This window comes from Astyanax mexicanus, chromosome 13, assembly GCF_023375975.1.
Source record: "Astyanax mexicanus isolate ESR-SI-001 chromosome 13, AstMex3_surface, whole genome shotgun sequence".
In the NCBI taxonomy this organism is placed as follows: Eukaryota; Metazoa; Chordata; class Actinopteri; order Characiformes; family Acestrorhamphidae; genus Astyanax; species Astyanax mexicanus.
The window spans coordinates 11,617,765-11,645,082 of record NC_064420.1 but is presented as its reverse complement, the minus strand read 5'-3'; the positions used below and the strand labels follow the sequence as shown (position 1 = coordinate 11,645,082).

The 27,318-nt window shown below is 37.3% G+C and overlaps 2 protein-coding genes across 4 annotated transcripts in view; both read right to left on the bottom strand.

Moving 5' to 3' along the window:
* Positions 1-74: 74 nt before the first annotated feature.
* On the bottom strand, positions 75-16,448 carry LOC103036904 (cytochrome P450 2J4). The gene is made up of 9 exons (XM_049486415.1): positions 15,544-16,448; positions 14,641-14,803; positions 13,929-14,078; positions 12,684-12,844; positions 11,144-11,320; positions 6,627-6,768; positions 5,574-5,761; positions 4,817-4,958; positions 75-1,565 (listed from the first exon to the last, which is right to left on the bottom strand). Exons 1-9 carry the CDS (start codon positions 15,922-15,924, stop codon positions 1,375-1,377), a joined length of 1,695 nt encoding a protein of 564 aa, XP_049342372.1. The 5' UTR covers positions 15,925-16,448; the 3' UTR covers positions 75-1,374.
* A 1,236-nt stretch (positions 16,449-17,684) lies between these two features.
* The window catches only part of abcg2a (ATP-binding cassette, sub-family G (WHITE), member 2a), a 43,657-nt gene continuing 34,023 nt past the window's right edge, over positions 17,685-27,318 (bottom strand). For all 3 annotated transcript variants that reach the window (XM_049486408.1, XM_049486409.1, XM_022664443.2), the window contains 12 exons: positions 26,742-26,894; positions 25,810-25,967; positions 24,608-24,759; positions 24,134-24,235; positions 23,782-24,032; positions 23,459-23,541; positions 21,786-21,875; positions 21,508-21,632; positions 20,980-21,134; positions 20,561-20,650; positions 20,315-20,415; positions 17,685-18,532 (listed from right to left, as the gene is read on the bottom strand). In XM_049486408.1, coding sequence (XP_049342365.1) covers positions 18,382-18,532; positions 20,315-20,415; positions 20,561-20,650; positions 20,980-21,134; positions 21,508-21,632; positions 21,786-21,875; positions 23,459-23,541; positions 23,782-24,032; positions 24,134-24,235; positions 24,608-24,759; positions 25,810-25,967; positions 26,742-26,894 — 1,611 coding nt within the window. In that variant the 3' untranslated portion in view covers positions 17,685-18,381. The remainder of the gene's footprint in view (positions 18,533-20,314; positions 20,416-20,560; positions 20,651-20,979; positions 21,135-21,507; positions 21,633-21,785; positions 21,876-23,458; positions 23,542-23,781; positions 24,033-24,133; positions 24,236-24,607; positions 24,760-25,809; positions 25,968-26,741; positions 26,895-27,318) is intronic.

Sequence of the window (27,318 nt, the reverse complement as noted above, 5' to 3'; positions counted from 1 at the left end):
ATGAATCCGGCTCTGTTCCAATTGCATACCAAACACTAATACAATTAGTAACAGTAAACAGTATCTCACAAAAATGAGCACATTTTTGTCAATATTTTATTATATATTTTAATTAAACACTTTGATACAGTGTAATGTAGTCAGTGTACAGCTTGTATAACAGTGTAAATTTGCTGTTCCCTCAAAATAACACACAGACATTAATGTGAGTACACCCAAATTGTACCCTAAGTGTCAGTATTTTGTGTGGCGGCCATTATTTCGGGAGTTGGAGTTCATTAGAGTGATTGGGATAATATGGAGCAGTTGAATAAAACCATAGACTGTATATAGCTGGACAGAGCATCGTCTCTCAAAAGTGAAGACACCACAGGTCGGGCGCCCCCTGCTGTTCGGTTTCAGAAAGCTGTGTAACTCCACCCATCCCCATAGGTTTCAATCACGTTTTTTTCCAATATACTGTCATTTTACCTCCTTTATTTAAATACAACAGCTAGTGTAACCTCTGCTTATATTGTCAATTTTTTATATCCCCACAGAATTCGTTTTTTAAAACGTTATTCAGCTCTATTCAAAAAGGTGTGGTTATTGTAAAAGGGCTGGTTATGGGCGGGACAATTAACAGACCGTCAGCTCTGCTCCGCTCCGCTCTGCAGCCTGTGACCTCGAGGCAGCCCTTAGGGGTGGGGCTATTCAAATGAGTAGGCTGTCTCTCCACAGTCTTTCTCCCTCCTCTGGTCTCTACTGCGCAGACTCGGGTTTCAGGATCGCCAACATGGCGGAAGATTTTGGCTTCATTTTCATTGAATGAATGGGAACGGAGACACCACGTCCATCTTTTTTTACAGTCTCTGAATAAAACTGACTGGTTTTCAAAAATGCTAAATGACTAAAAATATAACATAGTGAAAAGTTTTTCTAGCCCCTTCAAGAAGGATTTGTCTATAATTTACTAAAGTAGATAACTTAATTACACTAAAAAAAAAAAAGTCAGTGACGATGACAAAAGTACTAAACAGTCAGCTAGTTATTGTGGAGGATATTTGGAGCGGTCACAGTTCACATGCTCAGAAGACAGTAGAGGTTAAAGGAGATATTAGGTATTTTAATGATGCATGTTTTGTGATACTGTATCTAGTATCTACATGTAAAGACACAGTGGTTTATTCTGTGTTTTGTTTTAATAGGGCAGAATGTAGAAGGCCAGCTTTACTGTTTAAAGTTTTAAGATTTAGAATAAAAACACCTGAAGCCACAGAAGTGTAATTAGGACTGATGACTGCCTACCAGCAGAATAGGTTGTAAAGAAAATTGTGCACATTTGATTTTCTGAAAACTGTTGCTAAAAGGAATAGCATTCCCAGTCTTCCTCTGTCAGTGATGCTCTGGCTGGCGTGGGACGGCGCAGATCTCGTAAGGAGCAGGGTTCAGAGTAACGCCCAGGCTATACTCCATACTGGGCATCACTCCAGTAGGAAAAGAGAAGCTGAATCTCTGCAGGAGGGACGTGAAGAAGAGGAAGAGTTCCATCTTAGCCAGATTCTCCCCAAGACACACTCGTTTACCTGTGAAAAAAGTTGTGAGGACTCTTATTTGAAGCCTGTTTGTTCATAATATAAATATTTAGAATTGTGTGTTATAGGACTACATTTAAATGCAATTGTGATATATAAAAAGTACAGATTCAAATAAATAAAAGTATAGATGTCATAGTTTTTAGTTTGTTTTTTGTTTTTTTTTTAGCTTTAATAGCCTTCATATCACTGCTGTTGCCATTATTCATTTAAATGCTTAAAATTAATCCATATACGGTTGAGCTTACAGTAGCAGTCAATAAATTGTCGATAAATCATCCCTGCAATGTCTAATATATTAATTGTAAAAACTGATTGTAGTGTGGTTTGTTGGATGTAATCACTCTACATTTTGACAGTATGTGCAATTACACTTTGTTACCAGCGAGGTCTCTACATCCAAAAATCATTACATTACATAACATTACATTTAGTGGACGCTTTTATTCAAAGCATCTAAAACTGTCCATACACTACACAATTTAAAAAGACTCTAAAAAAAAGACTTTTAACAGACTAAAAAAGTCTCACACCCTCTCACAACTAAAGACTACACACAGGCTGTGACCGAAATGGCTCCCTACTCCCTCATTAGTGTTGCGCTATGTGAGGAGATACTATTTAGTTCAGTAATTAGTGGTAAAACAGGAGTGCATTCGGACAGTACCTCATCATTATCATGCGCCAGCACCGGTCGCAGAAACACACACAGGTGAGAGAGGGGTAGAGCCGTGTTTAAAACTCCATAAACACACTGAACTGAGCTCTGAATTAAAGATAGTGAAGCTCTGAGCTGATCATGACGTTATTTATCTGTTTGTTATATTCACACTGTTTAAAATATAATCCTCACGTTATTGAAGTACATGAAGAAAACCTGAAATTAACAGCGCACACCGGCTCACAGTGTTGCCAGATTGGGTGGTTTCATACCAAATGTCGAGTTGTGTCTGAAATTGTCTGGAGGAAACGCTGTGATTTGACAGGTGAACAAAACTACCAAGTGTAAAGAGTTTGGAAATTTAACTCGGCGGTGTTATAGTTATATATCTAACCTTGCAGAGACAGAGCTTCCTGCACATTTGAAGCTGTGTTTATGTTCGTTATTATATATGAGTATTTATTTTTTTTATTGCTTGCAAAGTTATTTTTATGTACTGTATTTACTTTTTTGGTTCGTGTATCCAATGATACAAGGCACAAAACATAGAATAGAAACATGTAGATAAACTCAGTTAAATATCATTTTTGTAATTAGTGATATTTAAGATATTTAAGGTATTTTAGTTAAGATCATGTTGGAATAAACCCTGTAATATTGTTAATATGTCGAACATCACCTGTTTGGGTGTTTTTCTTAGTATTCTGTCGGATTTGAAACACGTTTTACCCAGTGAATTGGTTTTGTCTGAATCCCACTGTAACAATCTGGCAACCCTGGTGGCTCGCTGTCCGCTCCGTTTCTTCGACATACTCAATAGTGAGTGCCCTACCAAGTAAATAGGGAGCCATTTCGGTCACAGCCACAGACTTTTAACTCACAGAATAATCACAGGCTAAGATTTTACAAAGACTGGGGATCACTAACTGCAAGCCTGCAACTAGATTCTTTTTGAGATTATTTCTTCACTTCTGGTGGAGTTTACATACAATACATATCACATATTAAATTACAAATAATGTGTATATCAATACTGTGATTTATCAGAGACTCATTAACAGTTTATTTTTTCTGCCACACGGTTCTTGATATTTTTTAATAAAATACATTTTGTTTTCAACTCGTCCTATACGCTTCATTAATCCCTTTTTTGCTATAATCTTGTATAGCAAAGAATCAGAGTTTCACTGCTATACATGTGCCTCTGTTTTAGATAGAATTAATGCAATAAAGAACATCATTCATGCAAAACGTGTATTTATTAAACTTGTTTGTATCAAAACTAACACTGCACAATAAGACAAACTAGTGCAAAATACAATAACTATAAATATAATGACTTTAAAGTGCTACCTGTGTATAAATACTGTACATATTAAAGTAAGAACCATATAAGTTAACTGCAAAATGTGTTCTTTTTTAAATAGTTTGTAAACAGTCACGTGAAATTTAATCTTGTCTCCTCCCATAGCTACAATTGGTTGTTGACATTGCTCACATCACTTTTTGTATTATATTAAACACGGTTGATTTTATTGGAGCGCCTGGATGCGAACCCAACTGACTAAAACTTTCAATCGTAACTACCTTACACTTAGCGATCGAGATGACGCAACCGTGACTCGAGTGCAGCTCGAGTCAAGCCAGACTCTCGTGATTTTATCCTGACTCTGGAAATTTGTCAGTGACTAAGAAATCACTTAAAAATTGTTAGAGGTGAGGCCGGCATAACAAATAATGATGTACATTTAGCAATAGAGGACATAGCAGTTCAATACAAAAACATTTTGAAGGACATAAAGGAGGCTGAGGGGAATACTGGGAGAGAGGAGAAAAGTAGGGGAAGCAGGAAATTAGGTTAGAAGTAGTTTGTTAGAAATGTTAGGAGAGTATGTAGCTCGCCATCAGCTGCTGGAGCCCTGAGAGAGCACAATTGGCCCTGTTCTCTTTGGATGGGTAGATGGAACTCTCTAGTGATGGGCCTGACGACCCTAAAACCTCGGCACATGCGCCGAGCTGTCAAGGCGAAACCCCATGTCGGTGCGCGTATCAAGTTAAGGAAAACCACGTGACCGATACACTCCCTGTATCGTTTGGTAGCGATGGGTCTGACGACACTGAAACCTTGGCGCATGCACCGAGCAAACAAGCGAACCCCTGTATCAGACCGCGTATCATTTTAAGGAAAACCACGTGACCGATGCATTTCCTCGCGCAGTTGCTTGCAGTGACTTTCTCAGTCCAGCAGATGTCGCCATTAAGTGAGACAGCAACACAGTTTCAACACAGTGTCGATACAGTTTGGGAAATGTGCCATACACCCAATGAGGCTTCATCTGCCCATCACTAGCACTCTCTCCCCACATCACTCCAAAGGGTGATGTTGATCAGCACAAGGCGTCTGTGAGCTCTGCAATGCCTCTGGTAGTTTGTTTCACCATTGGGGCACTCCGTGTGAGGGGTTATCACTTTTCAAGCTGTCATACTCAGGTTTTTTTTAGCTTTTTTAGTGAAAAAGTTTATTCTACTTTTCAAAATTTAATGGGATGTTCTAACTTTTAATCATGACTTTACACGTCACCTGCTCCAAAAGGAATGAACGCTGTCCTCTTCACAAACTTCCCTTCTTTATCCAGAAAGTGCTGTGGATTGAAGGTGTCTGGCGTTTCCCATTCACTCTTATCAAACATGACGGAGGTCAGGTTGGGAATGATCTCAGTGCCCTGGAATAAAGAGAGCATGCGCATCTAACTAACTCTTCCAGAACACTGCTGGATACAGTTAACACTGCAAGTAGATACACTGTGAAACTCTCACATTCAAAATAACCTGATTGTTGCAGAACATCAGAGTTGGTCAGTAATCAGATCAATGCATTTACAGAAACTTTGATAATCAAATAATGGAAAAACTCCTAGTTTAGCTACGTTAGATTTTTGCCACAGATTTTTTTTACACGTCAAGCCACAATATGAACAATACATCAGCTAAAAATAGAGATCATTTACTCTTAGAATCTTTTGCTACCCTCTCTTAGGTGCTGTGTTAAATGCTCACCTTTTTACATTACATTACATTTCATTTGGCAGACGCTTTTGTCCAAAGCGTCTGCCAAATACTAGCAAGGTCTGTTTTCACACATGTACAGACTGAAAAATACAAGAATCCTAAGATTAAAAGTCTCTCGTCAGTGTAAGAACTGTATCCAGAGGTGTCACGTATATTCAAATACTTTGTTACTTTTCTTAAGTAGAAATTTTATTTTATTTGTTATCTATACTTTAATGGAGCCATTATTTTTCAGAAGACTTTGATTCTGCTTTACTTCCTCACTGTACCTTGGGAATAATGTGCTTTCCGATCTGGATGTCTTTGGCGGCTGTTCTGTGGAGGCTGAGAGGGACAATGTTTCCTATCCTCTGGACCTCATGAAGCACTGCATCCGTGTAGGGCATATCTGCTCTGTCTGCCAGGCTCGGCTGCCGTGACTGACCAATCACCCTGTCTATCTCCTCCTGAACCTTTTCTATTGGTAAACAGGCAAAAGACCAAGTAGAAGATGGATTATTTATTAGGATATACAGCAAGTAGTTTATCTAAATATAAGCAATAAATAAATATTTATAAATGATAGTTTTGTAATTGCTAAAATACATTGAAGGCTATTTAATTGATTTAGTTGTTGGGAAAAGTACACAAATCATAGGAGAAACTTCCAAATTGCTCTTTGCATCTAATCTCAAACGGACCTTTCTATAACCACTGTTATGCAAAAACCTTGTATCTACTTTTGTTTGCCACTATCTTCCATTTAATCACATATGCTGACATGCCGCAGGTCATGAAACATTAATTGTTATTGAATGTGGCTGTGATATTTGTCAGACTTGCTTATTTGTTCACATGGACAGCTAAAGCCAGATGCCATAAGTCACAGTCAGTTCCACCTACTGCGCTGTCCACTGTGTGCGGTAATACCTTCAGTGATATAATACCTGTGCCTTGCCGTGAGCACACTAACCATAGTTTAACCTCACTTATCCAATCCTTTTCCAATCCATCCCCTAAAGTAACACATCAGGATCAATTTATTAATACTGCTATAAATGTTAATCTAGTTATATTGTTATTTAAATTTATTTATATTGTTATATAAATTTGGTCAGGATTTCATGATGAATGGACCAATAGAAAGACTCCAAATTTATCTGAATTAAAATAATTTACATTGACTTCTTAAACTTAACTAAAAGCTAAGAAGGAACTTTTTCTTATCCTGTAAAGTTGTCAGGTACAGATATGATTAAGAGATACAAGACTTTGTATGACAGGAACAATATTAGCTATATAATCAATATAGTTATTGAACATATGCATGGCATCTACTTTACCCTGCACCTCTGGGTACTTGGCCATGTAGAGGAAGCCCCAGCGCAGTGTGGTGGAGGTCGTTTCAGATCCAGCCACAAACAGATCAACAGCACACATGACCAGATTCTCCTCATGAAACCCTGCAGCCACATCTGCTTTATTCTATACAATAAAGAACACAGAAAGAAAAAGATTCTTAGATATAATATGTCCATATTAGCAAAAATGCTCTTTTTCTTTTTTTTAATAATTTTATTTCAAATGTTTCCCATTTTCTCCTTAATTTAGCACAGCCAATTACCCAATCCACTCACTAGAACTCCACCAGGAGAGTGAAGGAGAGGGAAGAGTAACACATGCCGAGCAGCCAGCGCGCTTGGAGGAAAGTGCAGCAGCTCGGTTCTGGTACATCAGCTCACAGACGCCCTGTGCTACAGACATCACCCTAGGAGTGATGTGGGGAGAGAGCGCCATCTACCCACCCGGAGGGAGCAGGGCCAATTTTGCTCCCTCTGAGCGCCGGCAGCTTGATGGCAAAGCTGCATAAGCTTGCGACCACCCGCTCATAGTGGCAGCGCTTTGGACCGCTGGACCACTCGGCGCCCCGAATCTTCTTTTTCTAAAGAAACTATTCATTTTCACATAATTATTCACATATGTCATAAATGAAATCAGACCTTAATACTTTAAAAAAGTCCCTCACAGAAAGTTATTACACCAATTTATTATAAACACACTGCCTGGTGCAAGTGTTCTGAGATGGGAATTTGACATAAAATTGTAATATAAAATAATTTTTTGGAGGACAGGTTGTACAGATTTTTTTTTTTTAATTAAGAGGTTCATCTTTGTAGAAGATAAACCAGAAAGCTTTTTTAATTATTAATAAAGTGTAAATATTAACGATTTACAGTCACACGGTACAATAAACATTTATTGTTAAAATATTGCTGTGTGTGAGAGTGCTTATCACTTTGAGGATAATAAAGCCACAGTATGCGCTGCTGGATGTCCGTATGAAAAGATACTCTTCTTGTACTTCTTGTGCTTCATGACTGTGTGAGGAGGAGCAGAAGAGTTCAATATGTCAGTGTGTGTGTGTGTGTGTGTGTGTGTTTCACTCTGGAGGACTGATAGGTACAATAAGACCCTTTATTTTCTACTAAAAATGTTACATTCTTTCTCTCTCCTAGAAAAGCCTTGAGGTTGCAACATTAGAAGTGCGTGGAGTTGTGTGTGTTTCTCTAAAAACAAAGCTTCTCACATATTTTACCATCACAAATAGATACAAACTCAAAGAATCTGTTAAACTGTTATTCATAATGAACAATAGGGCCTGTGGAGAAAGGGAATCACACAAAAAGGCAAGGTCAATTCAAGTTTAACTAATGTAGGTCTATTTTATCTATTGATGTGAAAGACTCATTGCCAGTTATCCGTAAAGCTTAATTGCAGTTGTTGCCACCAAGAGTGGCACAACCAAGTTTTTAGATTTAGGGGGCAAACACCTTTTTTACACAGAGCTAGATGGTTTGGATAGATTTTTTTTCCTTTAATAAATAAAATCATAATTTAAAAAGTGCTTTTTATATTTACTCAGGTTATATTTGTCTGATATTAAAGTTAATCAGAAAAATATCTGTATAAAAAAAAAAGCAAAAACAAAAGAAATCTTTAGGGGGGCAAGTTCATTTTTCACTGTATATTAACATTCACACAGTAACAAAAATATCTACTGGTAAAATATAAAATGTTTTAAGCACCTGCCATTCAAACTTCTAAATAATGAAAACATTGATGATGATGAGGCCTCAGTATGGGCCTAAGGTTGCAACATCAGATGTGAAGGGAGTTGTGTGTATTCCTCCAAACTAAACGTGTGTATATTTAAAATAAATGTACATATTTAACCATCACATATACAGCTCTGGAAAAAATTAAAAGACCATGACAGTTTCTGAATTTAATTCAGTTTCTCTGATATGTTTGAGTAAAATAAATAAAATAAAAACACCATTTCTCCCAAATTCCAAATAAAAATATTGTCATTTAGAGCATTTATTTGCAGAAAATGAGAAATTACTGAAATAACAGAAAAGATGCAGAGCTTTCAGACCTCAAATAATGCAAAGAAAACAAGTTAATATTCATAATGTTTTAAGATTTCATAAATCAATATTCGGTTGAATAACCCTGGATTTTAATCCCAGTTTTCATGCATCTTGCCTTGTTCTCCTCCACCAGTCTTACACCAGTCTGTTAAACTGTTATTCATGATGAACAATAGAGCCTGTAGCATCAACTCAGGAGAAGCCCATTAGATATTTTCGAAGCAACTCTAAAAACCAGGTCAAGCCAAGCTGTCCCAATTTAGGCCTGTTTTATGTATCTGAAGTGAAAATAATGGTGAAAATAAAAAGTCAGAGAAATTAAGAAATTGGGATAAATCTTTATCCTGGGAGAGAATTTAGAAAAGGTAAAACAATTCCCTCTCAATCAGTTGAATCATGGGGGAAATTCAGATAGATGCTTTCTATGACAAGGTATTTTCAGGGAGCTGCAATTTACTTTAAGATAATCCACTATTTTACCATTATTATTATTATTATTATTATTATTATTATTATTATTATTATTATTATTATCATAATTATTATGCTTATACTAAATATAAACACTCAAAATATATATGTAGGGTCAATATTCAGAGTAAAATTGTGATCATAATATGTAATGATTATTAATGTCTTAATGCGCTCTTTGCACAACTACTTCCGCATTCTCATTAGTGCTGCTCCAGCGTTTCCTGTTTGGCTTTTCCAATACACTTGTTATGACAGTATTTTCAGCTGGTGTTTACAAGAGCTTCTAAAAATTTATCTCAACATCAAGGAGACCAGTAAAGCCTACCACTAGAAAGCTAGAGAAAGACTTTAAACTATATGCCTATAAACTATCATACCTACACACTACGAAGATGTTTTTCTTATATTTTACGTTAGCCCACATAGCTCAGCATTAGCTAGTATAGCTAACCAGCTTGCTAGCTGCATTACTGATAGTTGTTAGTTTCTCCTGTTATCAGTAATAATAATACAAATGCTAGCTATAATAATAATATCTAGCTATAATAATAATACAAATGCTAGCTATAATAATAATAATAATAATAATAATAATAATAATAATATCTAGCTATAATAATAATAAAAATACTAGCTATAATATTAGTAAAAAATAAGAATACAAATGCTAGCTATAATAATAATAATAATAATAATAATAATAATAATAATAATAATAATAATAATAATAATAATAATATTTAGCTATCATAATAATAATAATAATAATAATAATAATAATAATAATAATAATAATAATAATAATAATAATAATGCTAGCTGGTGGCTCATTCAGGCAAGTACGTTTAGCTGATCTCCTCTCACACGTGGAGCCTGGGTGCTGTAACGTTAATTATTCCATTTAAAAAGCAGTGGCACTGCATGCTTTGCCAGTCGTCTCCAAGCTTCTGACGTTTTTGGTTTAACCAGGTAGTCTGGTATTAAATGTTTGCTACAGACCTTTCACACAGCGAAATGGTAAAGTGGTCTCGACTGATGTTCATTAGCCACTGTTTATTAGATCACTCTGAGCAGGCAAGCTATGAAAGCTTAAAGCCTCTATAAAACTTAGCAGACGCCGTGCAAAAAGGAACACAACAGTGCTGAAAACGGCTTGAAAACTTCATGCTGGATACTCATTTTGACCTCTCGCTAGTAAAAAATGTACGCTTTGCCTATACAGGCGAATGTAAACAATACAACCGGAAACGTCCGAGCCGCATTATTTGAAAACGGAAATGCGTCAGAGCCGTGAGTGCAAGGAGCCCATTAGTGTCAATGTATAATTAGTTGAGGCCTTCTTTTGTAAGTACTGCTAAATAATATGCCCTTGTTGTAAAGTGTTACAGATAAGTATTTATATCTCAACAAATACAAATAAAAAATCTGTGAAATTTAATTTCCAACCGTTATCCCACATTTAGACTGAACCAATACTATACTGACATTCCAAAACTCATGGGACAGCAGTAAGTACATTATTCATTGTGAGGTTTTACCTTGGGAGACAGCTTGAGAACACATACCTAAATAAGCTGTGAGGTGTTATCTTGTGAGTAAGGTTGAACACAGGCCAGTGTGCTCATGGTAAGGCGATGTGACATATCTTTGTTAGAGTGAGGCCTGATAATGTGGGTACCAGATAATGTAAATTTGTAGTTATGTGGATATTTAACATTCCCCGATCCCCAGGTTAATGTGTATAACTGAAATACATAATACAAGGCATTACCAACCGCTGTGCTGTCCACTGTGTGTGGTAATGCCTTCTATGTCAGAAATAATCTCCACATTTATTGCGGATGTACATCTTGCATGTCAGTGCAGCATTTTTTTTGTTAAATACTACTTTCTATATCCTGTTCCATGACATTTGGCATGTCAGTGTAAAACTCACAATACTCTATACCAACCTTCTCCATCTCAGTCAGGTAGCAGTCTATGTAATCTCTGTTCTCGTTAGGGTCTCTGTCCTTCTTGTGCTGCTCGATCTCCGTCCTCACAAAGGCCTTCACCACCTCCCAGTTCTTCAGAACCTCCTGGTGAGGCCCCGGCAGCAGCCCCATCACCACCGGAAAGGAGTTATACAACTATACAAACCAAGCATACAGCAAACAATCAAACAATTAACAAATGGATATCAGTTCAAATTGTATAACTAGAATCCATAGAGCAAAGCTTTCTGTTTGATCTCTTAAATTCATAATACAATCATCCCTGGAATACTGATTGTTAGTGTCAAAATAATTCTATATAATTATATAGATCTGAAAAAATATTTATGTTTTTATCAGTTGTGAGTTGAAATACGTACAGAAACGGAAGTGGTAATATAATAACATCTCTTGCGTTATATTTCAATAGGGAAAAAAGCTTAGTGTAAATCCTTCCATTAGTTTCCCAGACAAGGAAAAAGCCTACGTTTAGACTTTATTTTCCTTTTAATGGCTGTACAAAATGTTGTGTTGAACAGGGCTAGGCTTAATTCTTGTCTAGGAAGTAACACAGTCACAGTAACAAAAGACATGCAACAATCATGGAATGGCAAAATAAAATTAGTGATTTTAAATCGACTATGCAAACATCATCACACAGCTGAAAGAATTCTGCATGGAGAAGTGGGAAAAACTTTTTTCCCAATCATAGCAGTTAGAGCAATCCTACCTGCCCCAACATTCATTTTTGAAAAGGTAATCCAACTACATCAATTTTATTTATATTGTTTGCATGAATATTAAACATTGATAAGTTCATACTTCTAAATAAACCGAATATTTTATAATCTTCTATTTTTTCACATGAATATACTGTATGAGTAAATGCCTTCCTTCTTCTTCTGAAAGATTCAAAGATTCAAACCAAGCCAGATATCTTATAGGGTAGAGTCAGCTAAAATGGTCCATCTTGGTAAGACAGTCAAAAAGCTATGTATGGGATCAAATGATATTTTTATAAAATATCTCTTAAATAATTATTTGCTTGGAAAATGAGATAAAGTACATTTTTGGTAATTATAAGTAGGTTCCTTCATGAGCTACGTTTAGTTAAAATGGGCTAGTAAAATTTGCTATGCCGTACTCTCTGCACAATTTCTCTGACATACTTCTCTTAATGCTCTGCCCCGCCCACGTGAGCAACTACAGAAGAATCAAGTCTAATGTTACATGTAAACAATATTGTGTTGTTGCAACAATGCGAGAGTGCTTATTGTGTCTGGCTGTAAAGATTTAAGATTTAGCTCTGATGCAACAACTTTATCTGTCCCATTTTACATGATGGCCCATTTTAGCTGACTCCACTGTACTATACAGGCCGCATTAATGAGGCAGTAAGCGGTAAATTTTGAAACTTTAATTTCTACATGCAAATTAGTGTCTGAGAAATAAATAAGAATATGGGATCTTTAGTGATCATAAGCATTTTGTTTCCACTGAGTAATGAAAATGGAAATACCTCAGCCCAGATGGAAGCTTCGAGCTCCAGGGCCTCTCTGAACAGCTGCATCATCTTTCTGAATCTTTGGTCAGCGTACTTGAAGCGATGGCCGAACACCAGAGAGCAGATGATGTTAGATATGGCATAGTTTGTGATCAGATGTGGATCAAAGGCTTTACCTGCAGAAAGAAAGTGCAGTACATAGTCATAATCTGGAAGACAACCAGGTGTTCCACCAATGCTCATTGAATGTTCTCATGTACAACCCCAAATATTTATTTAACAGCCCTTTTTTGAGCACAACAGAAACCTATGTTATCCATGACCAAAAGTGGTGTTGACTTCTCTGGCTTATAATGGATGGATGGATGGATGGATGGATTGTACAGTATAAAAAAGTGATTACAAGAACAGCACGATTATTAACTATGGATGGTACTGTCAACTATAGATACCTACTGTATATCTCACTTATTGCAAAGAGGCATGAATAAAGTACAAATTAAAATGAACAAAAACTATTAATTATAATATGTTCACTATAAATAATATATTCAACTGTAGATAAAAATTGTTCACTAATACTAAGAGTGCAAGAATATTAACAAGAAAAAACATTTCTACAAATAAAACACATCACTCTATACGATAGAAAATATGTAAGGCCTTTGGAATGAACTATGTCACAGTGGATTGTGGTCAGATGAATGCAGTGTTGATTCTGTGGAATATTTTGGAACACATTATGACACGTTTGCAGGAAGAATGGGACAAATTAACATCTGAAAGACTTTATTGCTGAGTATCCTCACTGATAAACTAGGCTAGAGATAGCTATGGGTATAACATACATCTTGCCCACCCAACCAGAAGTGGATAAATGATAGAAAATACCAGTACCATGTATATGCTCTGAAACTTACAGCTTGGTAATCTTTAGCATCATGGAAAAGTTTGAAGCACCATTTTACATCTCAAAGAGAATTTAAAGATCTTGGCCAGTGAGAAATGAATAACAAATTGGGTACATGCCTTGACTCAAGTTCATTCTGTCTGCAATCAAATAAAATAAAAGGTCAAAGTGAATTGACAAACGCTGTATTTTATGTCCATTTTGCATACGTTTCCATGTGTTCACAGATCTGATCTGTGCTCAAATAGTTTAACAGCTGAACCGTATGATCACATCCAGCACTGATATTTTTGGTCACCTAAGGCTCCTCTATTGTTTTTCCTCACATATCTATCTAAATATGGGCTTACCATTCTTGTCAGAGAGGTCTCTGGCTAAGTATGTGAACTCATCCAAGATGGCTCCCTCAAGGGACTTCTTCCCAACTCCAAAATACTTGAGAGTGGAAAGAGCGAAGCGTCTCTGCTGCTTCCATGAGTAGCCATTAGCACGTATCAACCCTGGAGCCACAAAAGGAAGGAGGATGAGGTCAAACTAGGTCTACACAACTTAAAGAGAATAGACCTGGGTATTACAAGTGACCTAAACTACTAAAACTGGCAGTACGTGGACGTTTCTCCCTCATTAATACTCAGTATTGGGTTTTGAACGATTATTCACTAAAGAATCTACTTTAAACTGCTGTGGATGCAAAACTACACTTATGCTGCCATGCTCAATCTGGGTTGGTAGACTGCACTCTCTCTCCCCTTTTTACTACTAGTGTGATGTTGATCAGCACCGGCAGCTGTTGGCTAACATATCAAACATGGGGATCTAGCTTTTTCCTCTAAATGTGCTATCTACCAGCTTGAAAAAAGTGGTTTCACATGAGTCAGAAGAGCCATGTGCTACCCTTTACCCTCCTAGTGTTGGGGGCCTTACTAGTGATAGGGGGAGGCTGAATGACAGTTTGGTGTTATTAATCTTTCAAATTAAGGAAAAAGTTGAATAAAAATGTTATGTTGCCACAGTTTAATAAAAGCAATAAAAAGAGTCACTTCACATTACACAGCCTCTTACCCAGATTTTGGCACACTTCAGTGCGGATAACTGAATCAGGCCGGTCTGCCAGGTTCTCGCCTTGAACAGTAAGAGCCTCCTTTATTGTTTCGTATCCATTCAGGATCACTACCCACGATTGGGCTGTCCGCAGACTGTACACATTACCATAGTGCACAGAAAGCTGTTGGAGACATGTGGAGGGATACTATCAATACAGCAGTACACAGATGTAAAGTACATGGATAAATCAGTCAGTGTAGTTGGAATTCCGCTCACCAGTGCTGGAAACACTCAACAGTTTTCTTAATACCTCTTACCAGGGCACTCCAACACATGCTGGAGCCAAACAAGTTTATTTAAGTAATCCATGCTCTTAGACTGCTTGTCTTTAGCAAACAGTTTGCAAGCTTTCTATGATATCTGCTTTCTTCTAGGATGGAGCCATTCAGACAGAGTAGATGCAGATGTAGATTTAACTGAGAAGCAGGGAATGGGGGGGGGGGGGGTGTTTCAATTGAGAATCTTTCACACATACACTTCCCCCAAAAAAATAAATACATTTAATAAAAGGGCACTTTGGGGCAGTAACAGCAAAACGGGCAGGTGCTCCAGCCCCAATTCCCCACCAACCCAGACACCCCCCCTGCACATACCATCACATACGGCTGAATGGTCTTGGCCTTGGGAGGTTAGGTGGTACAGTGCTAAGCACAGGAGCATTTGGTGGTGGGATGTTTGTAGTCAGAGTTTGTAAACTAGCCAATAAATGTTTACATTTTTTACAAGATTTATCCCAAGTAAGAACCAAAAAATTGCTAAATTTACAATTCATGGAAAACCCAAGATAATTCAAACAAGTGTAGAAAACTACTTTTGGTCGAAAATAAAACATAAACTTTGCTCATACCTGTGAGCCCTTACCTGGGTCAGGTCAATGTGAGCCTTTTTAAAGTTGATGGTAAAGAGATTGCCCAGGAAAGGCAGGCCAGGGGGCGCTGGTGGGAATGTTTTGGGCCTGCGGTTTTTCACATAGTCCAAAAGTACCAGGAATACCAGAACAAACATAAGCAGAGCCTGAAAATTCATCCCAGTCCAGACAGACACCAACACAGACCACCCCAGAGCCATGGCAGGTACTAGGCAGAGTGTGTAGGGTTTGAGTTCAGTGGTGAGTGTTTTACAGAGAGAACCGGGGGGCGTGCTGTTTGACCTGTGGTACTTTGCCCTGGTTTTGGTGGTTATAAATTTAACCCAGCTCCAGTAAAAACATGTAACACTGTCTGACAGCGGGGGGTGATACATTTAACAGAGCCTTATTACTCTTTCCAGCAGGCAAATTACTTATCAACGTACTGTGTTTTTTGGCCCTCAAAACCTAAAAAAGAAAAACTAAAGATTTAGAATTCTTTGCCTATCACATGTGTAAGACTTCAGACTACAAAAAAAAATCATATTTTTGAATATCTTTTCAATAGCATGCATTGTTCCACATGTAATTACAAGCAGACTTTGATTATCTAAAATCATTTTAATTACCCTGATATTTTACCATAACAGGGCTGAGAACTTAAGCTTTACATCACCTAAATATGGAGATATATGAGAAATATTAAGAGAAATTAATATGATTTATTGCTGAACATGCAGCAAATGTCATTAGTCCCTTAAAAAGAAGACAGTGTGAATGTTGTGATGTCACTAATGTCATATGTCACTTTCATTATAGGGTGGTTACCCAAAAGACAGGGTTGACAGGGAATTCTTGTTAATTCTTGATTATTTTATGAAAATATCTAAATGAATAACTGACATGGCTAAATGTTTTTATATATATTTAAATGTAAGAAATTTGTTATTAAATTGTAATCAGTTGTAATAAATTGTTCAGCTTAACCAGACAGCACACCTCCCCAATTACAGAAAACACAAAAAATGTAAATCAGATTAAATTATAAAAAAAAATTGTTACACAGTGTTTGTATGAAATTAAAATGACTATGATGTGCACTTTATATCGATATATTGACTCGAAGAGTTAATAAGTGATAACCTGTGCAATGTTTTTGTGCAAAATGTGTGTGTTTGAGTAAGTGAGTGAGTGAGTGAGTGAGTGAATGAGTGAATGAGTGAAAGAATTAAACTACTATTTATAAACTACTGGTAACAATATCAGAGTAAATGGCAGGTCAATGATTGTCACAGATTTACAGCTGTGAAGGGAGCCACAGTCAATAGATAATCTTTTTGGGTCAGCATGTTGTCAGTCAGTAGCACAAACTCCTAACAGGCCCAATGTTGCTCTCCTGCAGGCAGCCTATACACTGGAGCACCCATAAGGGGTCACTGTGCTTATGGGCAAACTGAACCAATGCACTTTTTCCCCATAGGCCCATCTTGAGCATCTTTTGGGCAGCCCACACTTTGGCCTACCCATGCTTGATCACAGTGGTTGAGCCCAAATTCAGCCAGCAGCATTATATACCCTGTTGACCCAGTGTGGATTTCTCACAATAGATCATTGCCATTAGATCAACACTGCACCAATAAGCAAATCTCCAGTAGCCAAATGTGGGCTTCTACCTATAGGCCAATGATGTAGGATTCAAATCATGCCAATGTGCAAATCCTAATTGGCCTAATGTTGGCTGCCCTCATTTTGCCAATAATATAAGCAAATGTACATTTGGCTGCCTACAATGGGCCCACCTATGTGCAAATTCCCTATTAAAATACCCAAAGGCCAAATGTGGGCACTCTTAGTGACCTTGCTGGTCTGGTGTGTGCAATTAGTTTTGTTTGTTTGTTTTTTAAGCATTTTCCATACTGTCACAACATTTTATCTGAGTTTGTTAAGTAAAATTGAAATTATTATTATAAATTATAATCAGCCTGTATATTCTATTTAGCAATGTGAATTATTAGCCCTTTGTTCTTAAGCAAAATCTAAGAATTATTTTAACAATTCAAAAAAAAAATCCATGTACCACCTACAATTTCTCCAGCAGCAATATCTTTAAAAAATATATACAATACTGACACCATGCAGGAGAATGAGTAGAAAATATTAGAAAACACAGTAGAACTGTGAGCTTTAATTAACACACCTACCAAAACATGGCTACATTTCAACAATTTTTCAAGAACTGGATGTAAACAAACATGGCGTATGACAGTAAACCATTGCTGTGCTAGTTGTGATGCTTTCTGTTCAGAAGAAGACAAGAAAAATAAAGGACTTATAGGTAATGCAAAACAAGCTTGAGATGTATACACATACATATACATATCTAAATACATTACACAGTAGTAAGTTGTAAACATATCCCTAATTGCAAGTGCACAGCATTAATCATTTAATGTTAATGCTGGAGAACAAACTTAAACCAACTTTTATTTAACATTAACTAATAGGCATTTGTTAGTGTTGAACAGTAAATCAAAGTTCAATTAAAGGCTTTCAATGGTTTAAATGAGTTTAGGCAGAAAGTGTTCCGCTGAAATAATTTTCTAATAATAAATTAAAATGTATACAATTATTTCTATCCCTTTGTATAATTTATAAAGTATGCAACTGGGTGGAGCATAGACATAAACATTCAGTTAAGCCAATAATGGCTGTCAAGAACATTCACATATTAGAGTTTGAGACAAAATCTTTAGTTAAGCATTTACAGTAGATCTTTGAATCTAACAACTATTTTAGATTTTTTCATCTTAAATCTCTCAAAAATGAGCAGATTACAAAGTGTGTGTGTGTGTCTATGTAAATTTCTTGATGAAACGTAGCTTCAGGTAGGTGATGCTGAGTAAGATGATGGTCATGCAGCCCAAAGCCACGATGTTCTTCCACATCCCCCATGTGGAGTAATCAATGCCCTGTTCAGTCAGAAATTCCTCACCTGAGGTGCATCTGCAATCAGTTAAAATAAAAAATGTTAAGCCCTATCAGATTTGCAAGACAATAAAAAAATGAGAAATACATCGGTTCAGATCATTTAAACTGGGGTGTCCAACTGTAAATATACAGTATAGTGATAAACTAAACTATTTTTTGGAAAAGCATCGGCTGATATCTGCATGTACAAGGCTGATACTTTTTCACCGTATGCACTATAAGGCCACTTAAAATCCTTTATTTTCCCCAAAAATCCCCAGTGCGGTTTACAATCTGGTGCGCTTCATGTACGAATTCTACTAGTCAGGTTGTAAGCAGCAGTAAATCCATTCCGCTGAAGTACAGCTTTATACAGGAGTTTTAGTTTAGTTCTCAAGCATCAAGACTGGAGCAGTATTAGCATTAGTCGCTAACCGCACTAAGCACAAGCTCTTTTGCTGTTCAGAGTATACTGGACAGTGCACATTTACCGTGATAAAACATGCTATGTTGGACCCATCGCTAGCTAATTTCGCCCTGGCTTACTGGAACACTTCCTCAGTGTAGCAAAGTCGGGTGGCATTTACTGCGCTAGCAATTAACTGCTAATGCTAATGCTGCTGTTCCAAGCCTTAGTGGAAATCTGGAAATTTAAGTTTACTGTAAATAAACAGAAGCACTTTACTTACCCAAATAAACAGTTTTTAAGAGAGAAATCTGTGTAGATTAATATCCAGCCCTTTTTTAGAATTTGAGTTTTGTAGCTATGCTTAAAATACCCCGCGCTTTCTTAGCTAATTTAGGTACCCCCCGCCCCCACCACCCAGCGACCAATCCTGCTGAATTAAAAAGAAAACATGGTGACACCACTCATCATAGTGTCGCTCAATGCGCCTTATAATCGAGACGGTCTTAAGTTTCTGATTTATAATGCCTTAAAATGTGGTGCGCTTTATAGTGTGAAAAATAAGCCTCCAGGTCTCAGCTCTGGGCAGCCCTGTGAGCTGTGCTGCAGTCGAGCCGTTACAGCTTCCCCTAAAGCCCAGTCATTCATTCTACCGACAGACAGCAGAGGAGCTAAGAGCTGTACTAGAAACATAACAACCAGAAACTTTTCTACAAGGAGGAGCTCCCAGTCCCAAGCTAACGACACACAGCTGCAGAAAATGAACTCACCAGCCTGGAGAGAACAGCTTCATTTCAGCCTGGACTGTTAGAGTAAGTGAACCATTCTGACTGGTTTAGTAATAAGCAGTGGAGCTTCAGTGTTACACAGAGTTTTACTCTCTAAATCAGTAGCTCCTCGCACAGCCAGCTCTGTGCTAGCTAACGCTAACTGGCTAGTTTAGCTCAGCTAATGCTAACTCACAGCTACAGGAGAACGATATCGGCCATTGGCTACTTGTGCTCTTGGCACCAACCATTTAAAAAACAATATCGGTCGATCACTAATACAGTACACCCCTCATATTTCTGCAAATATTTTTGGATATCTCTTCATGAAATAACACTATAAAAACGTGACTTGAATATAACTTATTCAAGAGTAATCAGTGTACAACTTGTATAGCAGTACAGATTTTCTGTCTACTGAAAATAACGTATACAGCAGTTAATTTCTAAGTAGATGGTAACACAAGTGAATACACCTCACAGTGAACATGTCCAAATTGTTCCCAATTGTGCCATTGTCCCTCCCTGGTGTAATGTGATCAAATGTCCATATGTCCCAATACATTAAAACAGACATAGATTTTCATTAGTTTTTCTATTTTGCTGAACATCCTGCCCAAATACAAAAGCGAATACAATACTTACATAGTAACTGATTCCCTGGAAGCATTAAAACCAGGCCGACCACTTGACACAGAACGAGTATCACAGAACTCAAGCCCAACAAACTCGCTCGCTTCCAAAGCCTGGACACACCATAACTATCATTACAATCTGTTTCCTCAACAGAAACATATATGATTTATTCAGACCAATTCCATTGAAAATGCTCTAACCTATATAACTATGATGACTGATGGAATAATTTAATGGATCCTGTTGGCAACTTACGGTTAAGCCATAATGAGGAATGCTCAGATACTTAATCCACTGCAGCCAGTCAACAATGCTCGGCAAATTCACCAGCAAGCCTGAGAATATCTACACACACACACACACACACACACAAACAAATACAAAATTAAATAATGTAATGAATCAAGATACAATAAGATAAGATAGGCCTATTAATTTAACAGCGGTTAATTTTGCAATGTTGCAGCAGCGCAAAGAAGAGAACAAAAGATTCAGGAAAATATACCTTAGATATTAATATAAAAAAATAGGAACACGTTAGCAAGAGCTGCTGTAACAAGCAAGTTTAAACCCGCTCAATAATGGAATTTTAATTCCATTATTTAATTTAATTGAATTATTAGGTTTTTAATGATTTTTTTAAAAGGAACATGTCAGAATATGTTTTTTTTTACAATCATGAATATGAAGCTGATGGAAATGAAGATGTTGGCGATGTCCATGACACTCTGATCAGCAGAGATGGCCATTGTCATGGCTGTTGCTGTGTATGCAGTCATTGCAATAGAAAGCATGAAGAAGAAAAATGCTCCTGTCTCTGCTTTGTACCCTGAAATGAGTAAAAGAAACAGCGTAACTAGGGATGGACTGAATATTTCGCAACCCAAAACTATTAGACCCATCCTTTTTCTGTGAGTGCCAGGGCAATGACAAGCTTTTGCTGGTGATGTTGGGGTGTGACAGGTTTTACAATACATTGAGGATGTTCTTTTCAACTGTAAGATCTCTATGATTTAATGTCAGATAGTTTAATCAACTTCTCATCTCCCATCTTCAATCTCTTTTTTCTGTTTCAAAAGAAGAACCTTCTGTAAGGTTTTATATCACTTACTATAAGTAATTAGTATAAAAATGGAATGCATACAGTGTAGAAATAAAACATCAAGAGTGGTGTGTTCTATGTGTGTGTGTGTGTGTGTTACCTATCATCCAGTAGGTTATACAGCCAAAGATGATAGCAGGGAAGGTGCGCAGTGTGAGAACATCACACAGAATCTTACTCAGTAAATAAACAGAGACTCTGTAGTAGCCACTAACATATTCATGCCTAAAGAGAGAAAGAGGGAGAAAAACAGAGGAAGAGAAGGTCAGAGATGTTTATTACCATATTAATAATATTTCTGTTGGAATAACTGGTTGCTTTCAGGTACATAACAACTTTTTCTTTTGTTATGTATGTGTATGTATCCTCTTTACTCACAGGAAGAGTTGGTGCCCCGTGATGAAAAGTTCAGCAGAGGACAGAGCGTTCAAACACTGGTTAGTGATGATAAAGGAAAAAGAACCCATTCTGAAATTAGAGGTATTAGTTATTTATTTAACAGGTTATTGTTTTGCTTCCTGTCCATTATACAGCTTGGGGAAAAAATATTAGACAACTTCAAAATAACCAGTTTCTCTAATTTTACTATGTATAAGTATGTTTGAGTATAATGAACATTGTGGTTTTATTCGATAAACTATGGACAATATTTCTCCCAAATTCCAAATAATAATATTGTCATTTAGAGCATCTATTTGCAGAAAATAAGAAATGGTCAAATTAAAGAAAAAAATGCACAGCTTTCGAACCTCAAATAATGCAAAGAAAACAAGTTCATATTCATTTAGAAAATACAAAGTTTTATCTAAGGAAGAGTTACCAGAGTTATCTGAGTAAGAGAATGACCCAGATTTTTAATCACAGCTTTCATGTGTCTTGGCATGCTCTTCACTAGCCTAATGTCACTCCTGGCTTAAAAATTCAAGCAGCTCAGCTTTGATGGCTTGTGACCATCTATCTTCCACTTGTTTACATTCCAGAGGTTTTCAATGGGGTTCAGGGCTGGAGATTGGGCTGGACATGACACTTGATCTGGTGGACCTTCATCCACACCTTAATTGATCAAGATGTGTTGAGCATTGTCCTGCTGGAAAAAAAAACATTCCTCAGAGTTGGAGAACATTGGCAGAGCAGAAGGAAGCATGTGTTTGATTTATGCGGCATTCACAAAGACCAAACTGCCCAATTCCAGCCTTGCTGAAACATCCCCAGATAATCACCAATTCGCCATCACATTTCACAGTGGGTGCAAGCAGACCTCTGCAGATCTTCATCTAAACATATGACGGCCAGGTGTTGAGCAAAGCTGAAAATTGATGATTTTACTCCAGTCCTCTCTAGTTCAATTCTTATAAAAAAGGAGACTTCAGCCAGCTCTTCTTTGCTTCTCATTTAAGAAGGTCAATTTTAGCTTGAGTCCTGCCTCTTAGAGATTGTTTTGAACTGTTCTTTATATGAACTTTAGCCCAGCTGCCATTTGCCATTCTTTTTATAGGTCACTTGATGTCATCTGCAGTTGCAGATTGACATTCAAATAAGTTGACGGTCAATCTCCAGACCTGAACCTCATTAAAAACATATATAAAAATATATATATATAAAAATATATATAAAAATATATAAGATGTTGGTTACAAGCCACCATACAAAGCTGAACTGCTTAATTCTTTGTGCCAGGAGTGGAATAAGGCCACCCAAAAGCAATGTGAAAGACTTGTGGAGAGCATGCCAAGATGCATAAATTCCACCAAATATTGATTTCTAAAACATTAGCATTGTTTTATAAATAAATATGAACTTGTTTTCTTTGTATTATTTAAGGTTTGACAGCTCTGTACTTTTTTTCTTATTTGACCATTTTTTACCTTCTGCGAATAAATGCTGTAAATAACAATATTTGTATTTGTAACTTGGGAGAAATGTTGTCAGTCGTTTATATAATAAAGTGGTCTAATAATATTTTCCAGAGCTGTATTTCTGGGTTTAAAATCAACACTTTAGGACTGTTTGTAGTCACACCACCTCAATGCACAGCAGTCTGTCTTTCTCACCTGTTCTGAATCCCGCTTGAGTCGCCTGACACCCCAAAAAAGATTGCACCCATAGCCAATGCTATGAACAGACTGACTCCGATCTGTAAAGAGAATTTCTTTTTCAATCAGCACAATGTAAAACAAAATTATACTTTCAGTACTCTGGATCTCTCTCAGGGTCTAAAACCACTTTTATATTTGATCAAACATACCAATCTCACAGAGTAAGTGCTCCAGCTAAAAACACGAATGAGAAACAGCCTAAGAAAAATGTGTTAAAGTGTGTACCTTTTGCATGTCAGAGTATTTACTTTCTGCCTTGCTTCAGAACTGTGGCTCACCTGAGCGTAGAAGGTCTGTGGGTTGAGCATGAGGTTGCGAAATGTTCTTTTCAGCACCCATTTAAACTGATGACAGAAGGAGGTATTGTAGGTGATGGTGTGGAATTTGGGTTTCCCACTGTAGTTCTGGCCCTGCATGATCTTCTCCAGCTCTTCTTTGGTCTCTTTATAGTACGACCAGCTCTTGTACTCCTCCACCAGCCGCTGCTCGATGCTCTGACGAGATGTCTTGTCATGCTCTGTGTCCAGCTCTGCAAGACATACACACAAAACATGCACAGATATGTGTTTTTGTACAGCTGTAATATTTACACCCTTACTTATAGTGTGTATGAGAGTAGGAAAAACATACCCACATATTCTTGTAGACTCTCCCTAATCACTGCAGTGGAGTCTCCATTGATGACATCCAGGAAGAAGTCAGCAGGGTTGTTGTGAGGTTCACAGACAAACCCTGTGGGACAGTGCTTTCATCAAGTAGTGAAGATGGATTTAGATGTTTGTAACAGAAGAACTAAAGCTGAACTCAGCATTCTCATTATAAAGAGTTTATGTTAAAAATTGATTGGTACATTATTGATATCATTATTAATCCTGACGCAAAAAAATCTTTCCAATTCTGCATTGATTATTTAGTTATTGTTTCATTGTTAAGATGTTCTTTTTCATTGGGTATCACAGACCTCAAACATTTTACATCTGATAGTCTAAACCAGCCGAAATGTGCTGAATTGAATAATTTTAGAACATCTCTAAAGAACATCTTCTACTACATCCTGTTGTCATCAACCAAAAATGCAAAGTTTCCCTATACTTAATTTCTCACCTATCTCACTGAAGTACTCCAGTGCACTCTGTGCAGGTCCATGGTACACCTGTCTGCCTCCAGCCAGGAGGGTCAGGCTGTCAAACAGCCGATAGATGGAGTAACGTGGCTGGTGGATGGACAGGATGATGGTTCGACCATGATTGGACATCCTGAAATACAGGGCATTACATTAAATTGATGTAAATAGTACCTGCATGCTTTCAATTAATAATAAATAAATTAATAAATCAATGTGTTGATCAATTTTTAGCTTAATTAGATATATATTAGATTCAGTAAATATCAGTGAATTCCTTGTCTCGTTTGTGAAGCGGTTGCACACTTGGTACACTGGTATCAAAGAAAACATTCCCCATGCCCTTACACCAAACAGCACACTACCGGCCTGGCTGTGCTTACTGCAGCCTCAGCTTTCTGTTCTTGGCTGATAGAAGTGGAACCCGACTTGGCCTTCTCAAGGTTGTACAAGGGGTTCTCTCTGAGATTTTTTTCTGCTTCCCACAATTGTACAGTTTTTGTAAACTTTAGTGGAGCCTTTCTGTGAGCTCCAACTAGTTGTACTAACCATATACCTGTCTAACATCAAAAAAACAGCTGAAAGATCTAAAAAAAAACACAGTATGCTTAAATCAGAAGAAATTCAAGAACAGATAAGAAAACAAAGTAATTGATCAGCAAAGTCATTTCTAAAGCTTTGCGACTCCAGCAGACCACAGTGATAATAGCTTATTCGCAAATGGAGAAATCCATTGGTGAATCTTTCCAGGATTGGGCGTACTTGAGTACTGCAGCAGATAAATAATCCAAAGCACACAAACAAGTTCACCTCTAAATGGCTTAATCAAAACAAAATGAAGGTTTTGGAGTGGCCTAGTCAAAGTCTGATTGAGATGCTGAGGCATGACCTTAAATAGGATGTTCATAATCAAAAACCCTCCAATGTGGCTGAATTATAACAATTCTGCAAAGAAGAGTGGAACACAATTCCTCCACAAACATGTAAAAGACTTGCCAGTTACCAGTAAAGCTTAATTACAGTTGTTTCCACCAAGAATGGCACATCCAAGTTATTATGTTTAGGGGGTAAACATTTTTTCACACGGGACTTTCCTTATTAAATAAAATTATTATTTACTCTAGTTTTCTAGATTTGTTTTATATATGTGTGTGTGTGTGTGTGTGTGTGTGCGCAGTAATACCTCTTTAGTAGTGAGAGCACAGAATTAGCCGTGCTGGCATCCAGTCCTGTCGTGGGTTCATCCAGGAAGAGAACAGGGGGGTCGATGATGAGCTCCATTCCAATGTTGGTCCTCTTCCTCTCCCCCCCTGAAATCCCCCGAATCAACCGAGTGCCCACCTGCCACACAACCAGCCACAGAGTTCAGATGTGCGTCAACTAGTCGAGTATTTTACTGAGATAAAAGGTCGTAGTCAGTCAGTACTTATCTAGGAACATCTTGTCCTATGGAGCTGTGAGAACATAAAAAGGACTCCAAATATTTGTTTTGGGCCATTGTTAAAGCTGATCTCCGTAAGTTTTGGGATTTGGGATTTTGGGCCCTCTCTGGTGAGAATGGGTAATTACACTGGGCATGTGGAAGAATCATTTTAAACTGGGCGGGTGTGATGCAGTCTCCTTTCAGAGCGGATGAATCCAATTCCAGGTTGTGTTCCGTCAGAGAGAGAGAGAGAGAGAGCGCTCAGTCAGAAACTTTAACTACACTTTAACTACACACTTTGGTTTTACTCTAGGGGAATGAGCTACTGAGCTCTGAGTTTCCCCTTCTGTAGTCTCCATTGCTCCACCAGCTGCTCGCTTTCAGTAAAACTGAGCCGGATCCTTTTTTAGAGGCTGTACTTGTGACGTACTGTACATGTACTGTGTAAAGACATGTGATGGGGCCAGAAGAACTGCCACGAAAAGCGACCCGAAACCCTAGTTTTTAGAATTAATATTTTAGTCCTAGCAGGGATGGTCGTTTTCAGCACACTGTTGCCATTAAACACAATATTTTGTCCCTTCTTCACTCAGAAATGCTTCTGCTTTCAGTTTAGAAACAAAATAATATGGACTGCCACTTTAATCCATGATTACAATCCCAGTGTGTGTGTGTGTGTGTGTGTGTCTTACCCGTGAATCAGCTACTTTAGTGAGTCCCAGCTCTTCAATGAGTCGCTGCACTTTCTCCTCTTTCTCCTTCTGACTAACCGACATCGGAAGCCTCAGCGCTGCAGAGAAACGGAAATTCTCCCGCACTGTTAACGTTCCCATCACAACGTCATCCTGTTCAAACATAATAAAAAATAAACAAGCACATTTTTAAAAAATAAAATCTTAGAATGACCAAAGCAACCCCAGCTCTGCCCTTAATCTGATCAGAATGTGGAGTTTGTAGGAATGTAACAGTGTATCAAATAATTGTGATATTTCTACGAGAAACTATAATAATGTGCAAGGTTGGGAAACAGTGCAGGTATGTGTAAACCATGTGTTCTATTAGATTTTCAAGTATTTAAATGTAAATAAAGGAATCAATCTATGTATACAGTGGTGTGAAAAAGTATTTGCCCCATACGGATTTCTTTTGTTTTTGTTTTTTTTATGTCATACTGATATTTTTCAGATTATCAAAAAACTTTAATATCAGATAATATTAAAACAATATTAAATATTATATAATAGTAAATATTAAAAGCACTTTTTAAAT

What these genes read in the sequence shown, in the direction of transcription:
- LOC103036904 (XM_049486415.1), bottom strand. Translation starts at nt 15,924, where the DNA reads ATGTATCACCCCCCGCTGTCAGACAGTGTTACATGTTTTTACTGGAGC. An exon ending in TGAAGTGTGCCAAAATCTGG is followed by an intron (nt 14,079 to 14,640) that starts GTAAGAGGCTGT and finishes TTGTGGCTCCAG; the next exon opens with GGTTGATACGTGCTAATGGC. An exon ending in CAAGTACCCAGAGGTGCAGG is followed by an intron (nt 5,762 to 6,626) that starts GTAAAGTAGATG and finishes GTTTACCAATAG; the next exon opens with AAAAGGTTCAGGAGGAGATA.